At 56.6% G+C, this 27031-nt stretch overlaps 2 protein-coding genes across 4 annotated transcripts; both read left to right on the top strand.

Annotated features, from left to right (window-relative positions):
- The first annotated feature begins 3657 nt into the window (after window positions 1-3657).
- TRPM2 (transient receptor potential cation channel subfamily M member 2) lies at window positions 3658-22973 on the top strand. 2 transcript variants are annotated; one of them, XM_033068753.2, is made up of 33 exons: window positions 3658-3913; window positions 5204-5470; window positions 5807-5892; window positions 6323-6491; window positions 6940-7120; window positions 7528-7694; window positions 8231-8411; window positions 8975-9036; window positions 9257-9457; window positions 10363-10465; window positions 11123-11244; window positions 12140-12490; window positions 12901-13038; window positions 13561-13690; window positions 14657-14802; window positions 14921-15033; window positions 15128-15341; window positions 15898-16016; window positions 16309-16441; window positions 16554-16725; window positions 16940-17123; window positions 17294-17472; window positions 17617-17749; window positions 17868-17955; window positions 18496-18583; window positions 18850-18989; window positions 19468-19544; window positions 19635-19736; window positions 19995-20081; window positions 20229-20334; window positions 20817-20918; window positions 21396-21512; window positions 21728-22973. In XM_033068753.2, exons 2-33 carry the CDS (start codon window positions 5276-5278, stop codon window positions 21851-21853), a joined length of 4512 nt encoding a protein of 1503 aa, XP_032924644.1. In that variant the 5' UTR covers window positions 3658-3913; window positions 5204-5275; the 3' UTR covers window positions 21854-22973. The 2 variants fall into 2 exon arrangements, with proteins under 2 accessions (XP_032924644.1, XP_032924643.1); XM_033068752.1 differs by having other exon boundaries at window positions 3659-3913; window positions 15125-15341.
- Window positions 22974-23830: 857 nt separating this feature from the next.
- On the top strand, window positions 23831-26514 carry LRRC3 (leucine rich repeat containing 3). 2 transcript variants are annotated; one of them, XM_033068942.1, is made up of 2 exons: window positions 23831-23910; window positions 25176-26514. In XM_033068942.1, exon 2 carries the CDS (start codon window positions 25189-25191, stop codon window positions 26053-26055), a length of 867 nt encoding a protein of 288 aa, XP_032924833.1. In that variant the 5' UTR covers window positions 23831-23910; window positions 25176-25188; the 3' UTR covers window positions 26056-26514. The 2 variants fall into 2 exon arrangements, with proteins under 2 accessions (XP_032924833.1, XP_032924834.1); XM_033068943.1 differs by lacking the exon at window positions 23831-23910 and adding an exon at window positions 24165-24237.
- The last annotated feature ends 517 nt before the right edge of the window (window positions 26515-27031 follow it).

The following is a 27031-nucleotide window of genomic DNA, read 5'->3' as shown; positions in this document are numbered from 1 at the left end:
TCCTGTCTTGCAGGGCATTGGAATTCTTTCCCCCTGAGGAGAGGAGCATGGTCCATGCTCTGCAGTGAGGAACACAGGACAGCCTGCAGCACCCACAGGTGCCAAGGCAGCACCACGGTGGCTTCTGGGAGGATTGAGCTCGGGCCAGAGAGGGGTCACGGCTGGGAGAGACTTGGAGAGAGAGGCTGATCCCAGTGGAGGCTCTGCAGCACTGGCAGGAGGTTTGCTGCACTTTGGCAGGAAAAAGCATCCTGGATCACCAGCTTCACTCTGGCTGAATGTCACCTGGGGCATGGGGGGTCTGTGTGTGTGCAGGCACAGCCCCCAGAGTGCAGCCAGTCCTGTCTGCCACTTCCATCCGCCCGCTGCTGCAAATGGATGTTAACTTGCTGGGAATTGCTCTCAGCCTTGCTGGGTTTTAGCTGGGCTTTTAAGAGGAGCAGTGGGAACCACCCCAGTGCTGGCTCCAGGCGAGTCCCACCGGACCGTGGTGGTTTTGGCATGTGCAAAAATGAAATAAAAGCCCTGGTCTCTGGGGAGGCAGCCAGCAGAGAGCGGATGAGCGCTCCCATTAATGTGTCATTAATGTGCAGCTCTGGCGTCGGCTCTTTTGGCAGTGCAGAGGTAATTACAACCCAACTGCAAAGCGTTGCACATGGATTTATTTACTGCCTTATTAGCAGCATCTGTTCTCCCACTGAAGAGAAGCTGAACTCCTGGGCTCAGCTGTTTGCTGTGGTTCAGGGAAACCAGTGGAACTCATTGCATGGATGGTCTGTGCTAACTCACCTGCTTGGGCTGGAAAGTGGGCTAAGGGAGGTGAGCACACCTCTGTGTTTCCATTCTCACCCTGCTTGTTGGTTTAGTGCCTCTCCCCAGCACCTGAGCCCAGCATGGCCTGAAGGGGGCCCAGAGCTTCATCCCAAACCTGAAGGACATGGCTGTGTTTGAGATCCAGCAGCATTTCTCTTCTCACCTGTCTCCCAGCACTGCCCCACAATGTTTTACCATCAGAGAATCACAGAGTCATCAAGTCATGGAATCATCAAAGCTGGAAAAGCCCCTAAGATCAAGTCCAACCATCAATGTAGATGAAGCTCTGGGCTGGGCTGAGGTGCTGGGGAGAGGCACTAAACCAACAAGCAGGGTGAAAATGAAACCACAGAGGTGTGCTCACCTCCCTTAGCCCACTCTCCAGCCCAAGCAGGTGAGTTAGCGCAGATCATCCATGCAATGAGTTTCACTGGTTTCCCTGAATGAGAGCATCAAAATTCCACTAAACCATGTCCTCTGCTGCCACTTCCACACATTTTTTGAATACTTCCAGGGATGGTGACTCCACCACTGCCCTGAGGAGTTCAAATCCTTGACAAAGCCTTTCAGTGAAGAATTTTTCCCTAATATCCAGCTTCAACCTTCCCTGGTGCAGCTTGAGGCCATTTCCTCTTGTCCTGTCCCTGTTCCCTGGGAGCAGATCTTGATCTCCCCAGCTGTCCCCTCCTGTCAGGGAGTTGTGCAGAGCCAGAAGGTTCCCCCTGAGCCTCCTTTTCTCCAGGCTGAGCCCCTTTCCCAGCTCCCTCAACCCTTCCTTGTAAGGCTTGTGTTCCAGACCCTTCCCATCTCTGTTTCCTTCTCTGGACAAGAGAGCCGTGGGAATGGCTGGGCCTGGAGCTGCAGACCCTCAGCTCACTCAGAGCTGCAGTTGTCTGGGCTCCCCAGAGTGTTGCTGCTGCTGCTGAGCCATAGCAGCCAAATCAGTGCTGCAGCATCCACTGGCTTGGCTGCTGTCTTGGCCTGGCTTTGCTTCTGAGCACATTTTCCCAAGGAAAACGGATGCTGGCTTTGTTAACTGAATGTTGTGGCAAATGCGAGTTAAGTGGCTGCAAATCCACCGAGGAGCCAGTTCATTCAGGGCACGGAGCATCACGTGGGGATGGGGAGGTGGGAAGCACCATCCAAAAGTCTTTCATTGCCTGTGGTGGGACATGAGGTTCCTCAATAAAAATTCACATGCCAACCAAGGTGCCAGGTTGGGGTGCAAAGCTTGGAATTACAAGTGTAAATATTTATTCATGGCCATGAGATGTCCCAGCCAAATCAGAGCATCCAGGTGTGGTTTTTTTATTAGGTTCTCACATCCATCAAGCACTCAGGTGAAACAGAATTGTCTGAGCACTGAGACCCACACTAACAGATCTCAAATCACAGGAAAACTTGGGAAAGCTGCTGTTCCTGCCTGTCTATTGATCCAGGTGTCCTTGAGCCCTTCTGGCTTCAGTCAGGCAAGGCTGGGAGGTCTCAGAGCCTGGGATGCTGTGGCACCTTGGTCATCCCAAGGATAAAACTGTTCTTTATCCCTCGGGGGCTGCTCTAAGCCTCCCAAAAACAAAGTCCTTGTCTCCAGGGCAGGGATGTCCTTTTGTTTGTTTTACTTCAGCATAAACAATATCAAAGTCTTCAGTAAAACTCCACTGCTTCTTTACATCACAGTGCTGAATTAATATATATGTTAGTATATATATACATAAAGTTTATAAACTTTTGTAATATAAAGGCTACTTGGCAGTTAGGGAAGGGATTTTTCATCACATTTGCCAAGCCTATCACACACAAGGGTCTACACCCACCTGCTGCTCCTTTCTGGAACCATCCATCCCCCGAGCAGCCCCTGCTTGTCACATCTGCTGTCAGAGACTAAAATAGTTTGTGCCTCAAACATTCATATAAAGTTTTGCTCATTATAAAAAAAAAAAGCTGTATAAAGAAGCTACAACCAAAGATGCTTCCCTGAAGATGCCTGACTGGGACTTTGGACTGAAAGTCAGACTGCTGAGATTAGATAAAGGGAAAAGCCATTCTTCAATCACCTGAAACCAACAAGTAAACAAGGAACAGAATGGGAGCCAGACCCAGCAGGCGCACTAAGAATCATCTCTGGCTTGCTTTGGAGTGGGGGAGGCTGCAGCCCTCAGACCCATTTGCTGGGAGCAGGTTTGCACAGATTTCCCCCCCCAAGCAAGGTGAGAGGAGGATTTTGGGTGTTTCCTCTGCTCAGGTCAGCGAACCCATCCTCCCTTACACAAACTGGCTAGGGAACCCCCAACCCTGGGAAGGACACATCCCTGAGATGACTGAGGGGTGCCTTAATCCATCAAGGACCCCAAAGTGCCCCCAGAGTAATTCCTGCAGCCTTGCACCACAGCACTGCACGGGATGCAGCAAACCCAGAGTCTGTTGTGAGAGAAATGGCAAACTCCCCCCATCCCAGGGAGGTACCTGGATTTTCCTACCTGGCCTGAGCGTGTGTTAACCCATCAGATTCTATGCTTTTTGCGGGGGAACTTCACCACCAGGAAAACCAGCTGGAGAGGATCAATGGAACATTGGGATGTTGGGATCCACGAAGTGGTGATGCTTTCCTTGTTCTGTCCCTGTTACTCTCTTGCTGTCCCTCCACCTATTTCCTATTTCTCTCTGTGTCTCTCCCCCCGTATTTACCCTCAGATAAAACCCATACAATGGTCTCATTTGCACTTTAATTGGGACAGAGGCATTTCAAACAGCCTCAGTAATGGGATCCTGACATCTGCCCGGGGGTACGAACGCCGTGTCCCCGTGGGGCTGAGGGCAGGGGACTGCGGGTGAGTGCCAGAGTGACTCAGCCACTCCAGCAAACTCGGGACCCGCCTGGGCGCTGCAGCTCTCGGCACCGATCGCTTCTGCAGCCTCATTTGCTGGGAAGCTGCCAGCCGGTTGCCACCTCCTCCTCTCTGCAGGCAGCTCTGCCCTGTTCTCGTCTCATCGCCAGCGTCTCCGGTGACAAAATGCCCCGGCGGAGCGGAGGGAGCCGGCGCTGAGCCCTGCCTGCGGAGCGGAGCAGCCGGGGATGCGGCCGGAGGATGCGGCAGGGAAGGTACGGGCAGCCTGGCTGGGGTGGGCAGCCTGGCTGGGGTGGGCAGCTTCACGGGCACCGTTCAGCCTTGCACTGCGTCCCGGTGGGTGCTGTGACCACCCCGTGCGATCGAGGGACGAGCTGACCCCCTCCAACCCGGAGCTGGCTCTGTCCTTGTCCCCGAGCCCTTAAGGACAGGAATTCCAGGTGCTGGAGGGTGGGAGCCCTTCCTGCATGGCCTTATGTCCCAAGCCCCCAAGAGACTGCTGCCTTGTGGGGCCACGGACAAGAATTAAGAGTGCATTTCACCTTATTTCACCTTATTTCAACTGCTCTCTCTCCAAAAATCAGATCTGCTGGGGGTTGTGCTGATGCAGAAATCCAGTCTGCCAAATTCTGCCTCCCAAGGTCAGTGGGGCTCTGTAGATCCCAGGAGGGAGGCTGATAAAATAGCTTTTCCTTGCTACCCCATGATTTGGCATCAGCACTCCTTGTCCCCACAAGGACTCCCCACCCTTCGGTGAAATGCAGGACTTGATTTAAAGAAAGTAGACAAAATCCTCCTTAAACAGAGACCCCACAGCTTGACCAGAGCATCACCAGTGCTTCCTCCATTACCTCATCCCAGCTGTCCTGAGAGGACACCATCCCTCCAGAGACACCCAGGAGCATTTCCACCTTTGCTCCAGCAGCTCTCCCACCTCAGCAAAGAGGGCTGTGGGTGTTTTGGGGGGGTTCAGGAGTTTTGCAGACCCTGCTTGCAGCAAACCCATGTGCATTTGGGGCCCTCAGGGCACCTTTGCAGGGGACACAGGACTCTCCACAGAGGAGCACCTGGTCTCTGCAGCCAGCATGTCCATATTCCCAGATTTCCCATGCAGAGCCATGCTCAGGCTGCTCACACAAGAGACCTAGATTCTGCTCTCCCTGCTGCCAGAAATATCCCAGCTGCCTGCAGAGGAGAGCAGGTGAGGAGAGCTCAGGCTGGAAGTGGCATTGTGGACATTGATGGGCTTCTCCAGGGAAGTGTGGTGCATGCTGAGGCTGGGCACCACACACACAGCCCCTGTGTCAGGATTGTGGTGAGGGGATGGCAGGTCTCCCATGGAGCAATCTCCACCCAGGCAGTGATGGATGGGGCACCTCAGTGCTCTCAGTTCATGGGCATCCTTTTTTCTTGGAAGGTTGGGCAGGGCTTGGCAAAACCTGGTCTAGGGGAAGGTGTCCCTGCCTTTGGCAGAGGATGAACTTTAAGACCCCTCTCAACACAAACCATTCTGGGATTCTCTGACTCTGTTCCACTGCCCTCAGGATGGGGATGTTCAGGAGCTCCCAGCCTAGGAACAGGAGCAAGGAGGCAGAGAAGCACCAGGCACAGGAGCCATGTCCGCGCGGGGCCGCTGCGCCAAGGTGCTCCCCTCGGAACTGAACAAGGTGTGCCCCGAGAGGGGAGATGACCCTGCCACACACCCCAGGAAGATGAGTGACTTCGAGGTGGTCCCCAACCTGCAGCAGAGCAGCAGCAGCGTCTCCAAGAGCAGGAGGAAGGCGCATTTCCCTGCTGGCAGCAATGAAAAGGCAAGTTCGGGAGGTGCTGCAAGAGGGGATGGTTGGGCACGCACATGAAACAGTGTGAATGCACTCATTAACTCACTAACAGGAGCATTAGTGACTGATCAGGTTAGTTTTAGGGACTGACAGAAAACCTCCAGACATCTGAGGCACGTGGCCAGCACTCATATCCCTTCTCCTTGGAGAACATCTGGCTTTGTCCTTGCAGTCAGCCATGGAGCTTTCATCCTTCACACCCAAAGAAGCACCCAGATGTGCCCCCATCACCATGGTGTCTGGCCCTTGGCACAGCTTCTGGCCCTTTCCAGAAACCCTGACCCCTTGCTGCTTTTCTTCCATCAGGAAAATCTCATCTCCTGGATTCCTGAAAACATCCGAAAGAAGGAATGCACCTATTTTGTGGAAAGCTCCCAGACATCAGATTCTGGGTAAGTGAGACACTTCTTCCCTCCCTCCGCTTCAGGAGAGCACAAGTGAGGGCTGGTGGTAAAGCTACAGACCAGGAAATCCCATCTTTCTGTCACAGGGATTCAAAACCCTGTTTTTATCTGGTTCTTCAGCATGTGGCGAGTCATCACATGGCTGAAATTCTGTGTCCCAGTAAAAACATTTCCAATGCTTTTGCAGGCAGTCATTTCCACCCTTAATATTTCTGTCCTAACTCTCTAAGTGAAAATATTTGGATTTTTTTCTCTTAATTTCCCCCCAAGCATTGCTCTTGTTTCTGCACAAGTTCTGAGCTGGGGGAGCACTGGATGGGAGATGTGGGGCCCCTGTGGTTCCTAAGGAGAACAGCACCTCTTGCCCGGGCTGAGGCTGGGCTTTGCCTTTTGGCTTTCAGCTGCTCTCGTTTTTCAGGAGGATCGTGTGTGAGTGTGGCTATCTCAGGGAGCAGCACCTGGACGATGCTGCCAAACCTCCCATCTTCCTGGGGAAGGAATGGGATCCCAGCAGGCACATCCAGGAAATGCCAACGGATGCCTTCGGTGATATCCGCTTCACAGGGCTGGGACAGAAGACAGGGAAGGTGATCTGGTGATGTGTTTGTCCCATCTGTGGGGAGCCAGTGTTTGAGTCTTGCCATGGCAGATGCGTGGGAATATTTCCCTCTTGAATGAGAGGACAGTGGGAAAGGGTGGAATTGCCCCAAAGGCAACAGTGACTCAAGCAGCAGAAGGGTGGAGACAGGACCCCTCCTCTCAGCCTTAAACCCTTCCTGAAACCACAAGACTCATGATTCAAGGAGTGGCTGCTCCCTGTCATGGCCCTTAGATTGGTCTGGGGAATGTTTTTTCCCTGGAAAGAAAACGGGAATAGAGTCACGGACAAGGACCTGGACCAGCAGCACCATGACTGCTATGGAATGGTGTTGGGAAGCCTCTTGGGTGGGACATGAGGAATTGTGTTGGAGGTGTCCTGTTACCCTGACCCCACTGTTTGTACCCCAAGTGTGTGGATGGTCCCTTTCTCTGCAGTACGTGCGTGTCTCCTCGGACACCCCTCCACGGGTCATCTACCACCTCATGACACAGCACTGGGGCCTCGACGCACCCAACCTGCTCATCTCTGTCACCGGGGGGGCCAAAAACTTTGTCATGAAGCCAAGGCTGAAGAACATCTTCCGCCAAGGGCTAGTCAAGGTGGCCCAGACCACAGGTAAGAGACCACAGAATAATAAAATCACGGAATCATAGAATAGTTTGGGTTGAAAGGAACTTTAAAAGGTCATCAGGATGCAGAAGGTTTCTCTGTGATTGCCCCTGGCCATTCCAGGTTCAGTAAGTTGGGCTGTTCTGGTGATTCTGAGCTGTTTTAGGAGACCTGTCGGTCCCTACCTAGACCACAATCACCAGGGGTGGGCTGCTCCTGCTCAGTCACTGCAAAGAGGCTCAGAAGGAGCTGGACTCAGAGAGGTGCTGAAGAAGGCATTGCCTGTGCTGCCAGGGCAGGGAAGAGACATCTCCTGGGGGATGGAGCACCCCAGGGACCCACAGCCACATGGGGAGGCTGGAGATTGCTGTGGGCAGAGCCTCTCCCTTCCCATGGCCCTCTGTGACCCCCAGGAGCCTGGATCATCACAGGGGGGTCCCACGCTGGTGTGATGAAGCAGGTGGGAGAGGCAGTGCGAGACTTCATCCTGAGCTGCAGCCACAAGGAGGGCGAGATTGTCACCATTGGCATTGCCACCTGGGGGACCGTGTACAACCGGGAGAGCCTCGTCTGCCCCATGGTGAGGGCTGCACACGGGATTGCTTTGCCTGTGCCTGGGTTTCTGGGGAAGTCCTGCCAAGGACTGTGGTGGAACAGGTCCTTCTAGGTGCCACTGTGGCTGGCAGCCCTGGCAAACCCGACTGTAGCAGAAGTGATGGTCACAGAACTTTAGAATGGTTTGGGTTGGAAGGGACCTTAAGGCTCACCTTGTTCCACCCTCTTCCATGGGCAGGGAACCTTTCATTAGATCAAGCTGCTCCAAGAGCCATCCAACCTGGCCTTGAACACTTCCAGGGATGGTTCCAGGCTGAGAAGGCCCTCCACCCTACCCAGTGTCTTGAGTAGGTTCTGTGCTTCTTCTGGGAGGATTCTCATAGGTGTGAGGGCCAGTGGAGCACGGGGCAAGGCTGATGTGAGCACTGTGGGGCACAGGGACAGTTTGGCCACACTGTCCCCACATGCTGACCCATTCCTGTCCCCACGTGCTGGTTACTCTGGCTGTCTGCTGCTCCTCTGCCAGGCTTCTCCCAGAGTGTCTCCTGCTGCACCTTACAGGGGGGCTTTCCTGCTGAGTATGTGCTGGATGAGGAGAACCAAGGCAGCCTGTCCTGCCTGGACAGCAACCACTCTCACTTCATCCTGGTGGATGACGGGACCCACGGGAGGTACGGGGTGGAAATCCCCCTGAGGACCAGGCTGGAGAAGTTCATTTCAGAGCAGACCAAGGTGAAAGGAGGTAATGGCAGGAATGGGCCATCCCCCTGGAATTGGTTTCCTTTCTGGGCTCCAGCAAGAGGCTGTGGCTTCCCCACAGGATCCAGGCACAGGGTCTGAGAGGATTGCCATGATAAATGTGGAACCTGGTTCCTCTGAGACACAGAGTAAAGAACCTTTCTCTGCCAGACTTATGGGATGAAGACAAAAGGAATCCCCAAACCTTGTGGTGCTGAGCTGATCAGGGAAAGTCATTTCTCCCAAAGGGCCAGGTCCCAAGGGAGCTTCCAGGGGTCATTTTCTCACTTTGTAAATGATCTCCTGTCATAACACATTCACACATGATCATAGGATCCTGTGAGCTGGAAGGACCCATAAGAACTCTCAAGCCCAACTCCTGGCCCTGCACAGAACACCCCCCAAAATCCCACCATGTCTGGAGCATGCTTTTCCTCCCCTTTCCTGAAGCCTGACATGTCAGGGACAGTGCTACCACCTTGCCTTTTGCACTCCACCACTCAGAGGAGACTGAATGGGGGGGATCAGTCCCTTGGGAAGGTGACCCTGGATTTTGTTTCCCTGCAGGTGTTGCCATCAAGATCCCCATTGTGTGTGTGGTGCTGGAAGGAGGCCCTGGGACTCTTGATGTAAGGAACTGCTTGTGGCAAGCTGAGGAGGGGGTGCTAAGGAGGGGCAGCGCCTTCCTGGGGTGCTGCTCTCAGTGGTGCCACACCGACAGGAGCGTTGGGAGTGACAGCGGGGTCCCAGGCTCAGAGAGGGTCTGCAGGTGCCTGGGTGGGATCCAGGCTCAGAGAGGGTCTGCAGGTGCCTGGGTGGGATCCAGACCAGCCTTCCCCTCTGCTGCAGACCATCTACAACGCCATCACCAATGGGACCCCCTGTGTGATCGTGGAAGGGTCGGGGCGCGTGGCCGATGTCATCGCGCAGGTGGCCAACCTGCCCGTGGCCAAGATCACCATCGCCTTGATCCAGAGGAAACTGAGCGTCCTCTTCCAGGATACCTACGAGCTCTTCACCGAGAGCAAACTGGTGGAGTGGACCAAGAAGGTGAGTGCCTTGCAGGCTCCTCTGAGCTTTGGGGGACCAAAGGGGTCCCAGGGGTGCTGGCCTGTGAGCAGCAAGGGTCCCAGCAGGATGTTTGAGCCTCATCTTCCCCCAGCCATCCTCATCATTGTCCTGGTGGGCACCCCAAGGGCTCAGGCTCTGCTCCTCCACTGCCTGCTCCCTTTGGCAGAGAGGGAGTATTTGTGACCAACTGTAATGGTTTGAAAGCAAAACTAGTGAGAGACTTCAAGTCAGAAATACAATTTAATAGGAAAAAAGAGAAAAATAAAATACATGCAATAGTACAAAAGAAAAACCACTGACAGAGTCAGAACACAACCTGACACCCCGCTAGTCAGGATGGTGGTAGCAGTCCAGATGAAGTGGTCTTGTTGAAGTATTGATCCTGTAGAAAGGTCTGGTAGCTCTTGTCTGCTGGAAACCAGTGGGTAAGAGCTGCTTTGGTGTTCCAAATCTCAGATTTTATCTAGGTAGAAATGCTTGGCTTCTCCCCCGGGGGGGAGCATCTCCCAATGGGATGATGGAATTTTATCAGTCCTGCAGTGAGACTCAATGGCCATTAACAGGAGATATCTCCCTGGAGGAAGGATGGGCTGTAGAAAAGATAAAGAACCCTGCCCCACCTGGTTTTAATAGATGGCCCATTAGCAGAGGATATTTCCCACAGAGTTAAGGATCCCTGCTTTACCTGGTTTCAGCACAGGGTGATAAAGTACATATTTTTGGGCACATCTTTCCATTGTAACCTAGGATACCACCCCATGATGGAGGAACACAGCACAGGGGTTCTGCAGGTGACAGAGGGGAGTGAGGAATTGCCCTGCACAGTGGGAAGCAGCAGGGAGGAGATGCTGCTGCTCACTGCTTGCCCACGGCTCTCCTTGTAGATCCAAGACATAGTGCGGAGCCGGCAGCTCCTGACCATCTTCAGAGAGGGCAAATACGGCCAGCAGGACGTGGATGTGGCCATCCTCCAGGCCCTCTTCAAAGGTGAGGGGTGGGGGCCTCCCTGGGAGGATGGGGCAAGGTGAACAGGATGGGGGTCAAGTCACCTCCTACCACTGCTTGACTTTGGGGTCACCAAAGGACTCCCCAAACCTTGTTACTGGGGAGAGATGATTATCCAAATGATGCCTTGAGAGGCTCCCTGGAACAGAGGCTGGACAGAGTTAAAGGAATAAAGTAGGTGTTTATTAAAAGGCCTTCAAATGATTAATCTTGGGCAGTACAAGAGCCCAGTCAAAGCTACACCCAAGATGGACACCAATCACGAGTTTTCACATTTGTATCAATTTTGGTCCATTTCCATACTGGGGTTCATTGTCCAATTCCAGCTCCAGGCTCTGCAGTCCCACCCTCCCAGATTCTCTCCTCAATTCCCTGCTGTTTGCACTTTTTGGGGCTGAGGCTGCAGTGGTGTCCTTGGTTCTGGGGCTGGAAAAGGATTGTTTTGTGTGCCTGAGCTGTGAGGAGAACTTGTAACACTTTATATGAAGTTCAGAGTCACACACTAATGCAGTACAGAGTCTGGAAAATATGAAAGCTAAAACTTAAGGCATCACAAAAAGTCACACATGCAGGGAGGCTTCCATGTGTCATCTCCTCACTGGCTGATCCTCTGTCCTAACACATGCCCTTTGCATGCAGCATCCCGAAACCAGGACCACTTTGGCCGTGAGAACTGGGACCACCAGCTGAAGCTGGCCGTGGCCTGGAACAGGGTGGACATTGCCCGAAGCGAGATCTTCACAGATGACCACGACTGGAAGGTATGGCCAAACCTGTGCTGCTTGTCTGGTCAGGCTTACAGCTTGTCAGGCCTGTGGGTATGGGGGGCACCTCTCACCTTGTGCATGGGGACAGTTTTAAAGGGATTTCTCCTGGACCCTGAACTCCCAGTGTGTTCACAGGAGCTTTTCTTCAAAAATGCTCTCAAACACCCAAAGCACACACAAAGACAATTGCTTTTTAATTCAAAACCAGTGTTTTTAAAGACCCATATAGAACCTAAAATACCTCTTGACAGCTCATCCCTGTGGTCACTGCTCAGATAGCAATTTGTCTCTAAACCCATCTCACCCAGCCTGCCGCTCCCCTGCTCATGTTTTATTGCAGAGTGGGGCAGGGGCCAGTTCTGCCATCCCATGCCTGATCCTGCTGTTGAGGCTGAGAAGGGTAGTTTGTCCTTTCTGATGGGGCTGAGGAGCTTGGAAGGGATTTTCCTATTTCAGTCAACAGTTTGGGTTCCCCCAGCTCACACATCTGATGTGTGAGGTGAGACTGGGAAAGGCTGGTGGGAGCTAGGAACCTAAAAGTGAAGCATTTGAGGAAATGTTGAAGGTCAAGCTGGACAAGGTGTTCCTGCCCCTGTCAGGGGACTGGAACGAGATGAGCTTCCAATCCAAACTGTCCTGTGATTTTGTGACATTCATGAACTTGGGATTGGTGGTCTCTTCTCTACCCATCCCTCTGCCCAGCAGCCAAGGGGACAGGGCTCCACTGACTGAGAAGAGTGCCCTCTTCTAGCCCCCTGGGAAGTGCATGCCACATGCTCTTCACATCCAAACTCATGTGCCCAGGGATAAAATCTCCCCCAAGCGAGGAGCATGGTAGGGTCCTGCTCGGAGACCACAGAGCCCCTCACCTCTGCCTCTGGCCTGCCAGCCCTCAGATCTCCACCCCGTGATGGCAGCTGCCCTGATTTCCAACAAGCCAGAGTTTGTGAAGCTGTTCCTGGAGCAGGGAGTGCGTCTCAAGGATTTTGTCACCTGGGACACCCTGGTTTACCTCTACGACAACCTGGCCCCATCCTGCCTGTTCCACAGCAAGCTGCAGAAGGTGCTGCTGGAGGAGAGAGAGCACACAGCTGGCTCCAAAATGCCAAGGCTCCAGATGCACCACGTGTCCCAGGTGCTGCGGGAGCTGCTGGGCTGCTCCACACAGCCGCTCTACCCCAAGCCCAAGCACACGGAGCGGCCGCGCCTCTCCATCCCCGTCCCGCACATCAAACTGAACGTGAGCACCCCCAGGGGACCCGGGGCAGGGTGGTGGCAGGGAGGGGACACTGCCTCAGGGAGCCGTCCTGGAGGAGGCAGCTGGGTCTCTGTCGTCTTGTCTGCTCAAAAAACCATACTAAAATGCCTTAAAGCCCTGCCCAAGTTGTCTGCCCTGCATTTTCCAGGTGCAGCTCCCACCTTCCTACACCTGTAGGCACATGTGTGATGTTGGTGGGCAGGACCTGCTGGGGTCCTATCAGCTCCACCTGATCCCAGCCCTAGGAAAAGTGAAATTCGCAGGATGAAAAGTGAAATTCCAATCTTGGCCACCCTTCTGTCTGGTCAAAGTCCTTTCCACGGGTGGTGGAGGCAGCACCAGGGGTTTGAGTGGTGCTGAGCGAGCAGGTCTGAGCATTGCACACCTTGCAGGTGCAGGGCTCAAGCCTTCGGTCCCTCTACAAGCGCTCTGCTGGCCGAGTCACCTTCACCATGGACCCTGTGCGGGACCTGCTCATCTGGGCCGTGGTCCAGAACCGCAGGGAGCTGGCAGAAATCATCTGGGCCCAGGTACCACAGCCCAGAGCTCTGGCCACAGCTGAGGGGCTCATATGGAGCCAAACCTTGCAGCCCCAAGGGGAACAGGGGAACCTGCTGGGATTTGGGGTAGGGGGAGAGCTGTCCTGAGCCTGACCCCAACCAAACAGGACCCAGATAGTCCAAAACAGGTAGAGCGGATGTGCAGGGCCAGAAGTGAGCTAGTCAGGCTGAGAGAGTCCACAGCGACATGGCAGCTGGAGCAGAGAAGGCTTCTACTCATAAACAGCATTCCAGGACAAGAGGCAGTGTAGCTGGTGGCACAGTGAGCATGCCAAGGAGTCACCAAGCCAAGGCATCCCACAAAGAGGTCAGGGTTGTTCCCATATCCCCCGTGGCAGAGGCAAGCTTGGCTCCCCCCTTGTCATGGCAAGCTGTCCATCCTGAGCACTGATGTGTTTGGGACACCCTCTGTCATTCCTGTGGGAGCTGGGGAGGGCTTGTCAAGACTTCTGGGACTTGACAGATAGTGTCCATGCTTTCCTTCTGTGCCAGAGCCAGGACTGCATGGCAGCTGCACTGGCCTGCAGCAAAATCCTGAAGGAGCTGGCCAAGGAGGAGGAGGACACGGACACCACTGATGACATGCTGGCCCTGGCCGAGGAGTACGAGCACAAGGCAATAGGTGAGCAGGAGGGCACCAGCACCCCAGAGCTGCTCCAGAACCCCAGAGCTGCTCCCACATCCCAGAGCTGCTTCTGCACCCCAGAGCTGCTTCTGCACCCCAGAGCTGCCCCTGCACCCCAGAGCTGCTCCTGTACCCCAGAGCTGCTCCTCCATCCCAGAGCTGCCCCTGCACCCCAGAGCTACTCCTGTACCCCAGAGCTGCTCCCACATCCCAGAGCTGCTTCTGCACCCCAGAGCTGCTTCTGCACCCCAGAGCTGCCCCTGCACCCCAGAGCTGCTCCTGTACCCCAGAGCTGCTCCTCCATCCCAGAGCTGCCCCTGCACCCCAGAGCTACTCCTGTACCCCAGAGCTGTTCCAACATCCCAGAGCTGCTCCTGTACCCCAGAGCTGTTCCTGCACTCCAGAGCTGCCCCTGCACCCCAGAGCTGCTCCCACATCCCAGAGCTGCTCCTGTACCCCAGAGCTGCCCCTGTACCCCAGAGCTGCTCCTGTACCCCAGAGCTGCCCCTGCACCCCAGAGCTGCTCCTGTACCCCAGAGATGCTCCTCCATCCCAGAGCTGCTTCTGCACCCCAGAGCTGCTTCTGCACCCCAGAGCTGCTCCTCCATCCCAAAGCTGCTCCTGTACCCCAGAGCTGCCCCTGCACCCCAGAGCTGCTCCCACACCCCAGAGCTGCTCCAACATCCCAGAGCTGCTCCCGTATCCCAGAGCTGCTCCTCCATCCCAGAGCTGCTCCTCCATCCCAGAGCTGGTGGCCTTTACCCAGGAGATGTCTGGGGGGTGACAAATGAGGGTCCCATCCTCACAGTTGGGGATTGTGCTCCAAAACCTGTGCCTGCAGGGTGGTGGCAGTACGGGGAGTGCCATGGTGTGGTGCAATATCCTGATCCTGCTCAGAAGGGTGACTCTGTGGGTGCCTGGCCCCAGAGCTCAGCCTCATCTTCCTGGTGCTGGCCCTTCCAGGTGTGTTCACAGACTGCTACCGCAAGGATGAACAGAGAGCCCAGAAGCTTCTCACCCGTGTCTCTGAAGCCTGGGGGAAGACAACCTGTCTGCAGCTGGCATTGGAGGCCAAGAACATGAATTTTGTGTCCCATGGGGGTGTCCAGGTGGGCTCCCAGCAGTGCTCGTTGGAGGCAATGTGCCCAAGGGTTCCCAGCATCCAGAGTTCCTGGTGGGTAGCCTTTGGCCTCTGTAACCAGCACTCCTCTTTCTCCCTGCTCACAGGCTTTTCTAACCAAGGTCTGGTGGGGGAAGCTGTCTGTGGACAATGGCCTGTGGCGGGTGATCACATGCATGCTGTTCTTCCCCCTGCTCTACACCAACCTCATCACCTTCAGGTACTTGTGGCAGCTGGGACACGCATGCACTGAGGCAGGGCTGTCCTCCAGCCTCACCCTGCACTGAGCCCACATCCATCCCTGCTCCCAGCAGGGAGAAGAGGCTGCAGCCCATGGGCTGCCTGGCACGCCTCCGAGCCTTCTTCACAGCCCCCATCGTCATCTTCCTCATGAACATCCTCTCTTACTTCACCTTCCTGCTGCTCTTCGCCTACGTCCTGATGGTTGACTTCCAGCCGACGCCGTCCTGGCGGGAATACCTCATCTACTTCTGGCTCTTCTCCCTGGTGTGCGAGGAGACCCGCCAGGTGTGGCAGGCAGAGCTGAGCCTGGGGGCGCAGGGGAGCAGACACAGCCCTCTGGGTGCTCCTGGCAGGTCCCACACAGCTCCTGTTCCCACGCTGCTTCTCATGTCACCCCTATTCCCAGAGGTCCCAGCACATGGAGCCACCAAATCCCCCATCTCTGAGGCCAGGGATTCTCCTTGGCTGTATCTGGCTCAGCCCTGTATGTTTGCAGAAGAAAATGCTGTAGGGCTGGTGGGCTTTTCCCAGGAGGTGTCTGCTGTCTGTTTTGGGAATGTCAGGAGATGGAGGGAGCTCTTCCTTTGGGTGAATTCCCAGCAGGATTTCCAGGTTTTGCTTGAGAGCTTCCATATCTCAGTGCCTTTCTCCTCCAGCCTGAAGAGCCCCAATGTCCCATTTCTCCTTCCCATGTCCCCATGCTCCCAGAGAAAACCACATAGGCTCAGGCCACCTTTGGGTCAGCAAGAGTGCCCAGTGATGTCCAGATGATCTGTGTGGTCTCTCCCCTCTGTGAGGCACAGGAGTATCTTACACCCAGCCCCTTCTCTCTTCCCAACAGCTCCTGTATGATCCAGATGGACTCGGGATTGTGAAAATGGCTTCTCTGTACATCAAGGACTTCTGGAATAAGCTGGATATCTGTGCCATCCTAGTCTTTATCGCAGGGCTGACTTGCAGGTGAGCTGCAGAGATCAATAGTGTTTTCATAGAATCATGGAATCTCAGACTGGTTTGGGTTGGAAGAGACACTAAAGCCCATCCAGTCCCACCCCTGCCATGGCAGGGACACCTCCCACTGTCCCAGGTTGCTCCAAGCCCTGTCCAACCTGGCCTTGGACATTCCAGGGATGGGGCAGCCACAGCTTCTGTGGGCACCTTGTCACCTCCCTCTCAGTTATTCTGACCTAAATGATTCTATACAGCTCTATGGTGGCACTGAAGTGTTTCCTTTCCTCTCTTCCATGTCCAGGCTGATCCCATCCACCTTATATCCTGGGCGCATCGTACTGTCCCTGGCTTTTATCATTTTCTGCCTGCGCCTGATGCACATTTTCACAGTCAGTAAAACTCTGGGGCCCAAGATCATCATCGTGAAGCGCATGGTGAGAGCTGCCCTCTGTCCTGCTGGAGCAGCTGGATATGCCATTCATGTTCTCCCATCCTGGAGTGAGGCCTGCTCCAGGACACAGCTATCCTTCCCCTCTGTCTTTGCAGATGAAGGATGTCTTCTTCTTTCTCTTCCTGCTGGCAGTGTGGGTGGTGTCCTTTGGGGTGGCCAAGCAGGCTATCCTGATCCACAACGAGGAACGTGTGGAGTGGCTGTTCCGCGGCGTGGTCTACCATTCCTACCTGACCATCTTTGGGCAGATTCCCTCCTACATCGATGGTAAGGGGCCCTGTGACAGCACATGGCACCAGCAGGGTGGCTGTGACAAAGCTGATGTACCAAGCTCATGCCATGCTGGCCCATGGAAGTCCCACAGAGCTGGAAGCGAACAGAGCACCCGGGATGATGCAGATAGAGGTCAAATCCCTGCCTGGTGCTCGGCTCCCTGGATGCTGGCTCCTTTCTGAGAGCTCCTTTCTGTGCTCTCCCACAGGGGTCAACTTCAACATTGACCAGTGCAGCCCCAACGGCACTGACCCCTACAAGCCCAAGTGCCCAGAGACAAACGCGGACAACAAGAAGCCCATCTTCCCAGAATGGCTGACAGTCATCTTGCTGTGCCTCTACCTGCTCTTCACCAACATCCTCCTCCTCAACCTCCTCATTGCCATGTTCAAGTGAGTCAGGGGAGCTCTAGAGGTGGTGGAAGCAGTGGGATCCCACTTGGGGGCTATAGATCAAGTTGCAGGTCAGGGCTGATGAGGGAGCTGGGTAGAGCTGGGACACCACTCAAACATGACGTGCCCTTCATCCCCGCGGCACGGCTGACACCTGGGCTCTGCCCCAGCTACACCTTCCAGCAGGTGCAGGAGCACACGGACCAGATCTGGAAGTTCCAGCGGCATGACCTGATCGAGGAGTACCACGGCCGGCCGCCCGCGCCCCCGCCCCTCATCCTGCTCAACCACCTGCAGCTCCTGCTGCGGCGCTGCCTGCTCCGCCAGCCAGCCACACACCACCAGCTCAGTGAGGACCAGTCCCCTCCTGCCTCTGCCCCCTCCTCAGGGCATGGCACCAGCCCTGAGGCACAAGGCTGGGCATGCAGGCTGTGTTCCCGGAGTTTGGGATGCCCAGAGATGTGACAGCGCTGCCATCCTCTTCCTTTGGCAGAGGAGAAGCTGGAGAAAAACGAAGAGGCTGCCCTTCTCTCCTGGGAGATGTACCTGAAGGAGAACTACCTGCAGCACCAGCAGTGCCAGGAGAAGCAGAACACGGAGCAGATGATCCGGGACATTGCACAGAGGTATGGCTGCTGCTGGGAAAGGAAGTTCCTTCTGTCCTTTGGTGTCCTGGGCACAGAAGGGTTGGGATGAGTGCAGGAGGGGCTGCTGAGGGGGTTCCAACCTGCACTGTCTCTCCAGGGTTGATGTCCTGGCAGAGCTGCTGGACCTGGACCGGGTGAAGAGGACGGGGGTAGTGGAGCAAAGACTGGGATCTCTGGAGGACCAGGTGAGGAAAAAACAGGGCAGGAACCCAAAAAGGTGAAATTTTTCCAGGGGCTGAGTCAATTGAGCCAGAACACAAACTCTCTCAGAATCAACATCCTTTGGGACAGTTTGAGTTTCCTTGCCATTAGCTTCTAAGGGGAACAGGTTTACAGGAAAGTTCTGCTTGACTCCAAGGTAAACAGGATGCAGGTGGGGAAGTTCTGGGATGGGCCACTGCCTCCACTAGTCACCCGAACAGTTAGAGCTGACCCAGCTCTTCTCCTTGGCCTGAGAGGGCCCTCCAGACCTCCTGGAGACAGAGACTCTCTGTCCCCTCCCTCAGCAGCTGCACCAGTAGTGGGGTGCCCAGGGAGCCAGCCCAGCCTTGCCACATTCTGTTTCCATCTCACTTTCCACCAGCTTTGTAAAAATATTTCCCTGGAGGTTTTCCAAGGCAAACATCAGGACACAGCCAAGGGCAGCAGTGCCTCCTGCCAGGGCTGGATCCCGTGGTACTCAGGGAGCAGCAAGGCCAGGACTGACCCTCCCCTGTGCCCTGCAGGTGCATCAGAGTGCCCAGGCCCTGAGGTGGATGATGCAGGCGCTGAGGGGCAATGGCTTCAGCTCAGGCGAGGATGTGCCGCCCGTGGGTAAGCAGAGCCCATCTCCTCCCCAGCAGCCAAGCAGTGAGGCAGAGGTTCCTTTGGTCCTGGGAGGTTTGCTGTCCCCATGAGGTCATCCAGACCCTTCTGAGTCTATTCCCACCCTCCCTGGGGTTTAATCCAGGACCTGCCAAAAGGGAACATCAACATTCCCATGGAGAGACCCAGCCCACCCCCTCAGCAGAGCCCCAGCCCACAGAGCTGGACTTGGTGCCCTGCTTTGTGGGACCCTGCTGTCTGTGTCTCCTCCAAAGCCTTGGACAGCAAGGAGATGGACCTGGAGGGGAAACCCGAGGAGAGCCAGCCCCTGTACCATGTGCTTGCCCGAAACCTCCTGTACCCAGGGTCTCACACCCTCCGCTTCCCCGTGCCCGATGAGAAGGTTCCCTGGGAGGTAGGAGCTGTCATGCTGGGCACTGGGGCTGGGAGGAGGAGGCTTGAGGCAGGCTCCTGACAGTGGTGGGAAGAGGAATCCCACATCCAATTGGAGAGCTGTAGTTCTTCCCAGCCCTGGGACCATTGGCTCCCCAGAGTCACTGCTTGAGTGACCCCAAAGAAAAGGACGCCATTCCTACTAGGATCAGCAGTGCTAGGAATGCCTGGGGATGCTTGGTTAGACAGAGAGGGTACAACCACCCACCTCTGCATTTCCTGAAGCATGGCTGGCTCGGGGTCAGGGACAGGATCTGGCACTGGCTTCCATGGGGGTGTGAGCCCAGCCCAGACCCTGAGCTCAGCCCCCAGCAGAGCCTGTAGCATCACCTGGGGAGCAATGCCACAAGCTGGGCAGAGGAAAAGTCAGGCCATGAGGTGTCCCTGGGCTCCCAGTCCCTGTCTGCTGTGGGGGGCTGACACAGCCACGTGTTGTACAGGTGGATTTCCCACTCTACGACCCCCCTGCCTACTCGGCTGACCACAAGGACATGGCTGTGCAGGATCCCTTCAGCCTGTGAGTCTCCCCCCAGGGCTCCCCAATCCTCCACCCCTTCCCTGGCTAGCACAGCCAGCTCTCCCTGCCGGGCTGCCTCCCACCCTGCAGCTCCTTGGAGTCTCTCCTGAAGATCAACTACAACACCATGGACGGGCTGATCGACCGGCAGAGCTTCCACGGGCTCTACGCCGTGCAGGATGGGCTGCCACTGTGAGTGCCACCGCCACCACCTCCCTGGGAAGCTGTGTGGGAGGAAAAACACTGAGACCAGGGGTCCTGGGGACATCCATCCCATTCCCACTTTCCTACAGCTAATGGGGGGGCAGCGATAATTGCACGCATTGTCCTTAGGGCTGAGCCCAGCAAAAACACCCCCAAAAGATGTGGGATGCAGTGGTAGGGAAGTGCTATAGGGGTGCACAGAGGGAGTCTGGTGCTGCCCCAGCCCCCCCACTCTCACCCTGGCAGGAACCCCATGGGCAGGACGGGGCTGCGAGGCCGTGGGAGGCTGCACTGCTTTGGGCCCAACCATGCCCTGCACCCTGTTGTGACCCGGTGAGTGTCCTGCTCCTGGATGGGGGGTGGAAGAGGGGACATGGGGTCACCTCAGACACCTGGCCAAACCCCACACTGCCACTGTGGCCACTGCTGGGCAGAGGGGAGCCAAGTCCAGCTGCAGCATGACAGGGGCCTCTCTCACAGTTGGAGGAGGAATTTGGATGGGTCCATTATAAGGAAGAGCCTGAAGAAGATGCTGGAAGTCCTGGTGGCCCAATACCCACTGTCAGATGTCTGGGCTCTGCCTGGGGTAAGAGCTGGGAGAAAGCAGAGATGGTGCAGAAGGACCTGAGGAGATGGGATGAAGGGATCTAGGAAGGAAGGAAGGAAGGAAGGAAGGAAATTCCACAGAAAACAGGAATCACAGGCGTGTCACAGCTGTGGCTGAGGTTCCTCTGCTCCTCCTGCAGAGCATCTGCATGCCAGGGCTACTCCACTCACCCTGACCCTCTGTCTCCTGCCTCTCCCTGCTCCCCATCCATGGCTTCCATCCTCACATCCTTCCTGTGAGCCTGTTAAGCCACTGGCAAAGCATCCTTTGGCATATATTAGATCAGGCAAATTCAGACATCCACTTGGGCAGAGCTGACTTTGGGCAGGAGGGGGAGGATGGGAGACACCAGCAGACCTTGTGGTATCTTCTGCAGTGGTGGCAGGCCTGATGGCCAAGCTGGTGGCAGGGAGGGAGGCTGGGGTGTGCAGGCCCCATAGCTGACATCTGCTTTGGCACAGGGGTCACTAGAGCCAGGAGAGACCCTGCCACTGAAGCTCAAGTGGATCCTGCGCCGGGAGTTCTGGCCCCAGTTCCAGAACCTGCTGAAACAAGGCACTGAGGTGAGGGGCACAGGGGTGTCCCTGTGGTATTGGGTCACAGGAGAGTTCAGTGGGATGGGGACACATGGGCATCATCCTGGCACAGGGACACACAGGTGTCACAGTGGTACAGGCGCATGGAGGCATCACCCTGGCACAGGGACATCATGGTGTCACAGGGCCACATGGGTGGCCAGGGTACAGGAACAGGGTGCATCACCTCTTGGTCATTGCTCCTACCTGAGAGGAAGGGCTGAGGGGGGTGAAGATGTGCCATAATTCATGTGTGGGGGTCAGGGAGTAGCCCAGAGACCCCGGGGGAGGGCTGCTCACACCAGCGTCTGTGCCTGCTGCAGTGACTCCCCATGGCTCCAGCTGCAGTGGGAGGGGGCCTCTGGTCTCCAGCAGGGCAGCAGACCTGCAGGGCGATGCCCACCCACCCCCAGGGTGCCCTCAGAGAGGTGATGAGGGCTGCTCTTGTGGCATCTCCACACACAGGTGCACAGGGGGTACCTCGATGACCCACGCAACACAGACAACGCCTGGGTGGAGACCGTGGCCATCAGTGTGCACTTTGACACCCAGAACGATGTGGAGATGAAGAGGCTGAATTCTGTAAGGGGCTGTCACCCTGTGGGTCACCCCAATCACTCCTGGGCCACAGGAGCCAGATCTCCAGACCCAGATCTCCACAGCACTGGGATTCTCCGGCTGCATGCGGTGGGGGATGCACGGGGATGTGTGCCCCAAAAAGAAAGGGCAGGAGGTTGGGGACTGCAGGTGATGTTGAGCATGGCCAGCAGCCCCATGTGACATCTGTCCCCTTGCAGTTCCTCCAGGGCTGTGACCCAGAGCTGAGCATCCGCTGGCAGGTGCTGGACAAGAGGATTCCCCTGCACACCAACCACAAGGAGCTCCTGCACAAGGTCTCAACCCTCCTCGGTGCTTACTACTGAGGCCTCGTGCCCAAGGCTCCTACTGCCCCAGAGCAGCTTCTGCTGGGACCTGCAGCTCCACCCCAGCTTACCTGGGAGAACATCGGAGCTGCTGGGGTTGAGGCACTCTGGGTGCCTCTGTGAATGTATATTGCAGGTCTCTGGGAGGAAAAATGTCCCCTCCCTGGGGGCATCCCAGTCACCTGAGCCACCAAGTTCAGTTTGTGTCTTGGTGCTTCCACATCAGCCCACAGCACTAGCTCAGAGTTTGGGACACACAGAGCCACAGGGCTTTTCCTGTGAGATGGTCCTTCTGTCCGCTCCACCCTGCTCTTGGCTGTGGGGTGGGCACTGGGGGCTTGCCAGTCCCAGCTACCCCTCACCAGAATATCCATCACTGCTCCCTGCTCCTGCTCCGAGCCCCGGCAGCCCCACTGCCACAGATCCCAGAGGATTGCCCTGGAGAAGGCTTGGAGTCACTCCTGTGGTGGCTGTACCAAAACCTCTGGTTGCCTCAGACCCAACATAGTCCTCAGCTGTGATCCAGCACTTCTGGAGGTGTGAGCAGCTCTTGGCTTATATCCCTGTGGTTTCATAGCTCTGCACACCTGCCATGCCCCAAACTGCTATGTGATCCTGTGTGTGTATGCTGAGCACTGGCTTGCAGTTAAACTTCCTTCCTCTCTCTGAGCCAAGGCCCCAGCTAAATGTCACCTGCCTGTCCCCATCCCCTTGTGGCAGCTTGCTGGGACACAGGTGATCCATGCTCTGTGGGCAGGTAGGGACAGCAGAGGGACATCAGTGTGCTAATCCCAGACATCCCCGCTTTTAAGGGATCTTTCACTCCTGTTTTCTGTGGCCTGCCATGGGGTGAACAAGGCACAATGGATACATTTTTTTGATCATCCAGAAGAGCCCCACAGTGGTATGTTATGCCTGGGACTGCTCAGGAAGGGATTTTGGTTCCCCCACCTTCTCCCAGTGGATCAGACACTGGTCAGCCAAGGCCACTCATCCCACACTGGTGGCCACCTCAGCACAACTGCAGTTTCACCAGTGACACACTGGGATTTGGCAAGGGGAGGGGGCTCAGTCTGGCAATGTATTCAACCCAGCTCAATAAACCACGTATTAAACAACAGCAGGCTGGTGGTGTCTCACAGTTGTTTAACCAGGGGCTGTTTCTGGAGGCCCTGCTTGGAGCACACTTCTGGGATAAACCCAACTCCCACTCCAATCTTGTTATACAAACTCACTTTGCTTTAGACGCACCCCCAGGGATGGCTGAATCACAGAATGGTTTGGGCTGGGACTTTAACAACCATTTCATTTCAAGCCCCCTGCCATGGGCAGGAACACCTTGCAGCAGAACAGGGGACTCGAGGTGACCTGATTAGAGTTGATAAGGGAGCTGTGCTGATGCTTTGGGGGCATTCCAAAATGATGACGTGGCACTTTCTCCCATTGCTCCTGGACTGTTGGATGTCTGCTCCTGCTCCCCCTCACCGAGAGAGACAGGAGACCATCTGCTGAGAGCCCACGTGGGCCCGGGGAGATCCAGACTGGCCAAGGAAGATCGTGCCTTACAGCAGCTGATGAAGCTTCTAGACTGGCAGCCCGCACCGCAGCCTCCAAAGAATTGCGGAAATCTCATTAGCAGCCCTTAATTTCTGCCCACTGGGGCCGCCGCTCTCCCACAGCCCCGTGGGGTGATGCCTGGCTGTCCCATCACCCTGATCCCCCGCCCCCATTCCCCCGCACCGCCCCCCGTTCCCGCACCGCCCCCGCACCGGCACCGGCACCGGCACCGGCACCGGCGGGACCGCCCGGCCCGGGGCGCCGCGGGAGCGGCCGCAGCAACAGGTGGGGCCGGGGTGGGATCGCACCGGCACCGACACCGGCACCGAACACGCACCGGCACCGACACCGGCATCGCACCGGCACCGGCACCGGCACCGAACACGCACCGGCACCGACACCACCACATCGGCACCGACACCGACAGCGGCACCGGCACCGACACCGCACCGGCAGTGCAGCTACGGGCGGAGCGAAGCAGAGCCGCCCTGGCCGAGCCGGTAAGGGACCCCCGGCTCCGGGGCAGCGGGGGGCGGTGGGGTCGGTCCTGCTGCGCGCGGGAGTCCCGGGATCCCGGTCCCCGGGCAGGGCAGGAGGGCGGGTCCGGAGCATCACCCCCGCACAGTCCCGGGATCCCTGCGAGTCCTGAGGGTCCCTCGGAGCCCTTCCACACGGTGGGAACTGGATTGGCACAATCTCCTTGTTCCCCAGGAGTGGCGGAGCTGTCGGAGCTGTCCGAGCCCGGACATTTTTCAGGGAGAGGGATTCCCGGGAAGCTCAACTTCATATCCCCGGGCAGAATCCACAGGGCAGACAGCATCCTTCAGGTATGAGCATACCTGGGGTATGAGCATCCCTCAGGTGTGAGCTTCCCTCTGCGGTACCCTGAGGATGGTCACACCTGAGGGATGCTGCTCTCACCAGGGGAATGCCATTAGCAGAAGGGTTCTGGTACCAGAGGGACAACAACTTCATGCCCATAGTGACAACCCCTAACCCTTGGGCTCGCAGTCTCCCCTCCATGAAGATCTCTTCTCCCAGGCTGGCCAAGGCAGCAGGAGGGAGATGAGCAGCACCAAAGGCAGAGGAAAGGTGTCCCACCTGCTTCACCTTGCTCCTGGCAGCACTGGGGTGTCCTTTCCATCACCCCTTTACTGTGCTGGGCAGTGGCTCCTCTCTCAACCTCCCACCCCCAGAGTCAGGCTATCAAACCATACTCTTTGTTTACTTTTAAAAACAAACTCACCTCAAACACTTCTTTGGTGAAACCTTTGGAAACCTGAACTTGCACCAGCTCACAGACCAGAAGGGAAGGGAAAGGAAAGCAAAAGAACTCCACATCTTGTTATTTAAAATCCTGGCGGTGATTAAGTCAGTCTGATCATACTTAGAGTCTGACTCATCATTTTTTTTAAACACTCAGGATTGGTGAGATAGGAATTTACTGCTCTTCTCCAGCAGCAAACTACTACATCCCCCTGGAAACTGGAAGTAGATGGGGCAGAGGCTCCCCAGCCCATCTCCACACCCCATCCTGCAGCTCCTTTGTCCACCTGGGTGGTCTCTGCAGAGGCAGGGGCAGGGGAGCCGGGGTTTCTATTTCTGATTGAACCTAATTAAGCTGTCCTGGGAAAGACAGCCAGTGTCACTCCACCCTTGTTTTCTCATGAGCCCAGGCTCTCACCCCTTTACCAGGGCACATCACACACAGGCCATACCCAGTGTTCCAGGAAATAAAGCCGTGTCACATCCCCTCCACCCACAGCTTCCCTCCAGGGATGGGAGAGGCCTTGCAGGAGCGCCGAGGGGCCGTCCTGCTGCCCAGGAGCTGCTGCCACCCCCGGGGAGCTGCCAGCTGCCATGCTGAGCTGGCTGGCTGCACCATGACCCTCACCAGCACCACACCAGCCACCAGCGTGGCCCAGGCTTTCTTCTGCCTCCTGCTCTGCATCCCCTGGGGCAGCTCCTGCCCCCCCAGCTGCCAGTGCACGGAGCGGGCAGGGGCGAAGGCCGTGCTCTGCAGCTCCCAGCACCTGGAGGAGATCCCCAAGGACATCCCCAGAGACGTGGTGTTCCTCAAGCTGGATGCCAACAGCATCACCAGGATCCCCAGCAACGCCTTCAGGCACCTGTCCCACCTGGAGGAAATCGATCTGTCCAGGAATGCCATCGAGAAGATCGACAGGGCAGCTTTCAGAGGGGTGGCAGCCGGGCTGCGCAGCCTCGACCTCTCCAGCAACCGCATCCGCAGCATTCCCAAGGAGGCCCTGCTGGCCCTCAACGCCAAGCTCCGCCTGGCCAACAACCCCTGGCACTGCGAGTGCGCCCTGCAGGAGGTGCTGTGGGAGGCACGGCTGGACCTGGACTCCGTGCAGGACATCACCTGCCACACGGCCCCGCGGCAGGAGTACGTGGGCAAGCCGCTGCTGCAGGTCCTGGATGCCGGCGGTAACTTCTGCAGCGTGCGGCAGAGGACCATGGACGTGGCCATGTTCGTCACCATGTTCGGCTGGTTCGCCATGGTCATCGGCTACGTCATCTGCTACGTCCGCCACAACCGGGAGGACTCCTGCAGGCACCGGGAGCGCCTGAGGGCACTGCCCAGCGCCCAGCCCCGTGCTGAGACTGCCAGCACTGCCCTGTAGTGCAGGGCTGGGCTGCCAGCTTCCAGCTCCTCCTGCTGGGCAGCAAAGCTTCTCGGTGGGACTCCCAAAGTGCCGCCGATCTCCCTGGACTGAGCGTGAGCAAACAGCATGGGGAGGGATGCCAGGGACACCCCTCGTGGGCCTGTCCATGGAGAGCAGGTTCCTGGGGACAAGCATCCCCAGCCAGAGCCTTTTTCTCCCCACCAGAGCCGGGCTCACAGGGAATGCAGCCCCAGCCACGTGCTTGTGGTTTGGAGAGAGCAAGTCCCTGGCAGGGAGGGATGAGCTGTGGGTGCAGAGGGTCACTGCAGAGGGGTCACCCCAGTGAGGCATCAGCCTTGCCAAGGGCATCCTTCCCAAAGCCCCCAGTACCTTGGCAGCCTCTATCTGCCTCCAGCAATGCATGGGAAACTCCAAAACATTTGTTTCCTCAATAAAGCCCTGCACTTTGGAAAAGCCCTCAGGGTTTCTGCTGTGCTGGGAGCTGAGCGTCCAGGGAGCTGAGTGTTCAGTGAGGGTGGTGGTGCTCTGGTGTTTGGGGGGTTTTTCCTAATTTAATCTCTCCCAAAGCAGACCAGCCTAAATTCAATGTACCGGCACAACTCCCATTAGGTGCCACCCCCTCCCACCCTCAGCTGAATCTGCCTCGAGCAGGGACCAGCAGCCCCAATACAGCTGCCCTTGTCTTATCTTGCCCTTCCTCAGGGCTGAATTAGAGTTGCTGCTTAGAGCTCAGTGATGGAAGCAAATCAAATTCTCCCTTTTCTCCCAAGGGAGAAATGGTCCTTCATGACAGAGCCAGCTGCAGCTGCACTGAACAGGGAGAGGAGGGAGGGATGCAAGGCTCTCCCTGCAGGTCTGGAGCCTGGGAAGGCTGAGGCTGTGACCCCCCAGCCCTTCTGGACGGGGCTGGCACCTCCTGAGTGCTCCCCAGTGCCAGGGCGGGTGGCCCAGCTCAGCAGCAAACCCGGCTCTG

This window comes from Catharus ustulatus, chromosome 10 (genome assembly GCF_009819885.2).
Source record: "Catharus ustulatus isolate bCatUst1 chromosome 10, bCatUst1.pri.v2, whole genome shotgun sequence".
Taxonomy (NCBI): Eukaryota; Metazoa; Chordata; class Aves; order Passeriformes; family Turdidae; genus Catharus; species Catharus ustulatus.
Note: the sequence above shows the minus strand (reverse complement) of the source record. Positions and strands in the feature narration are given on the sequence as shown.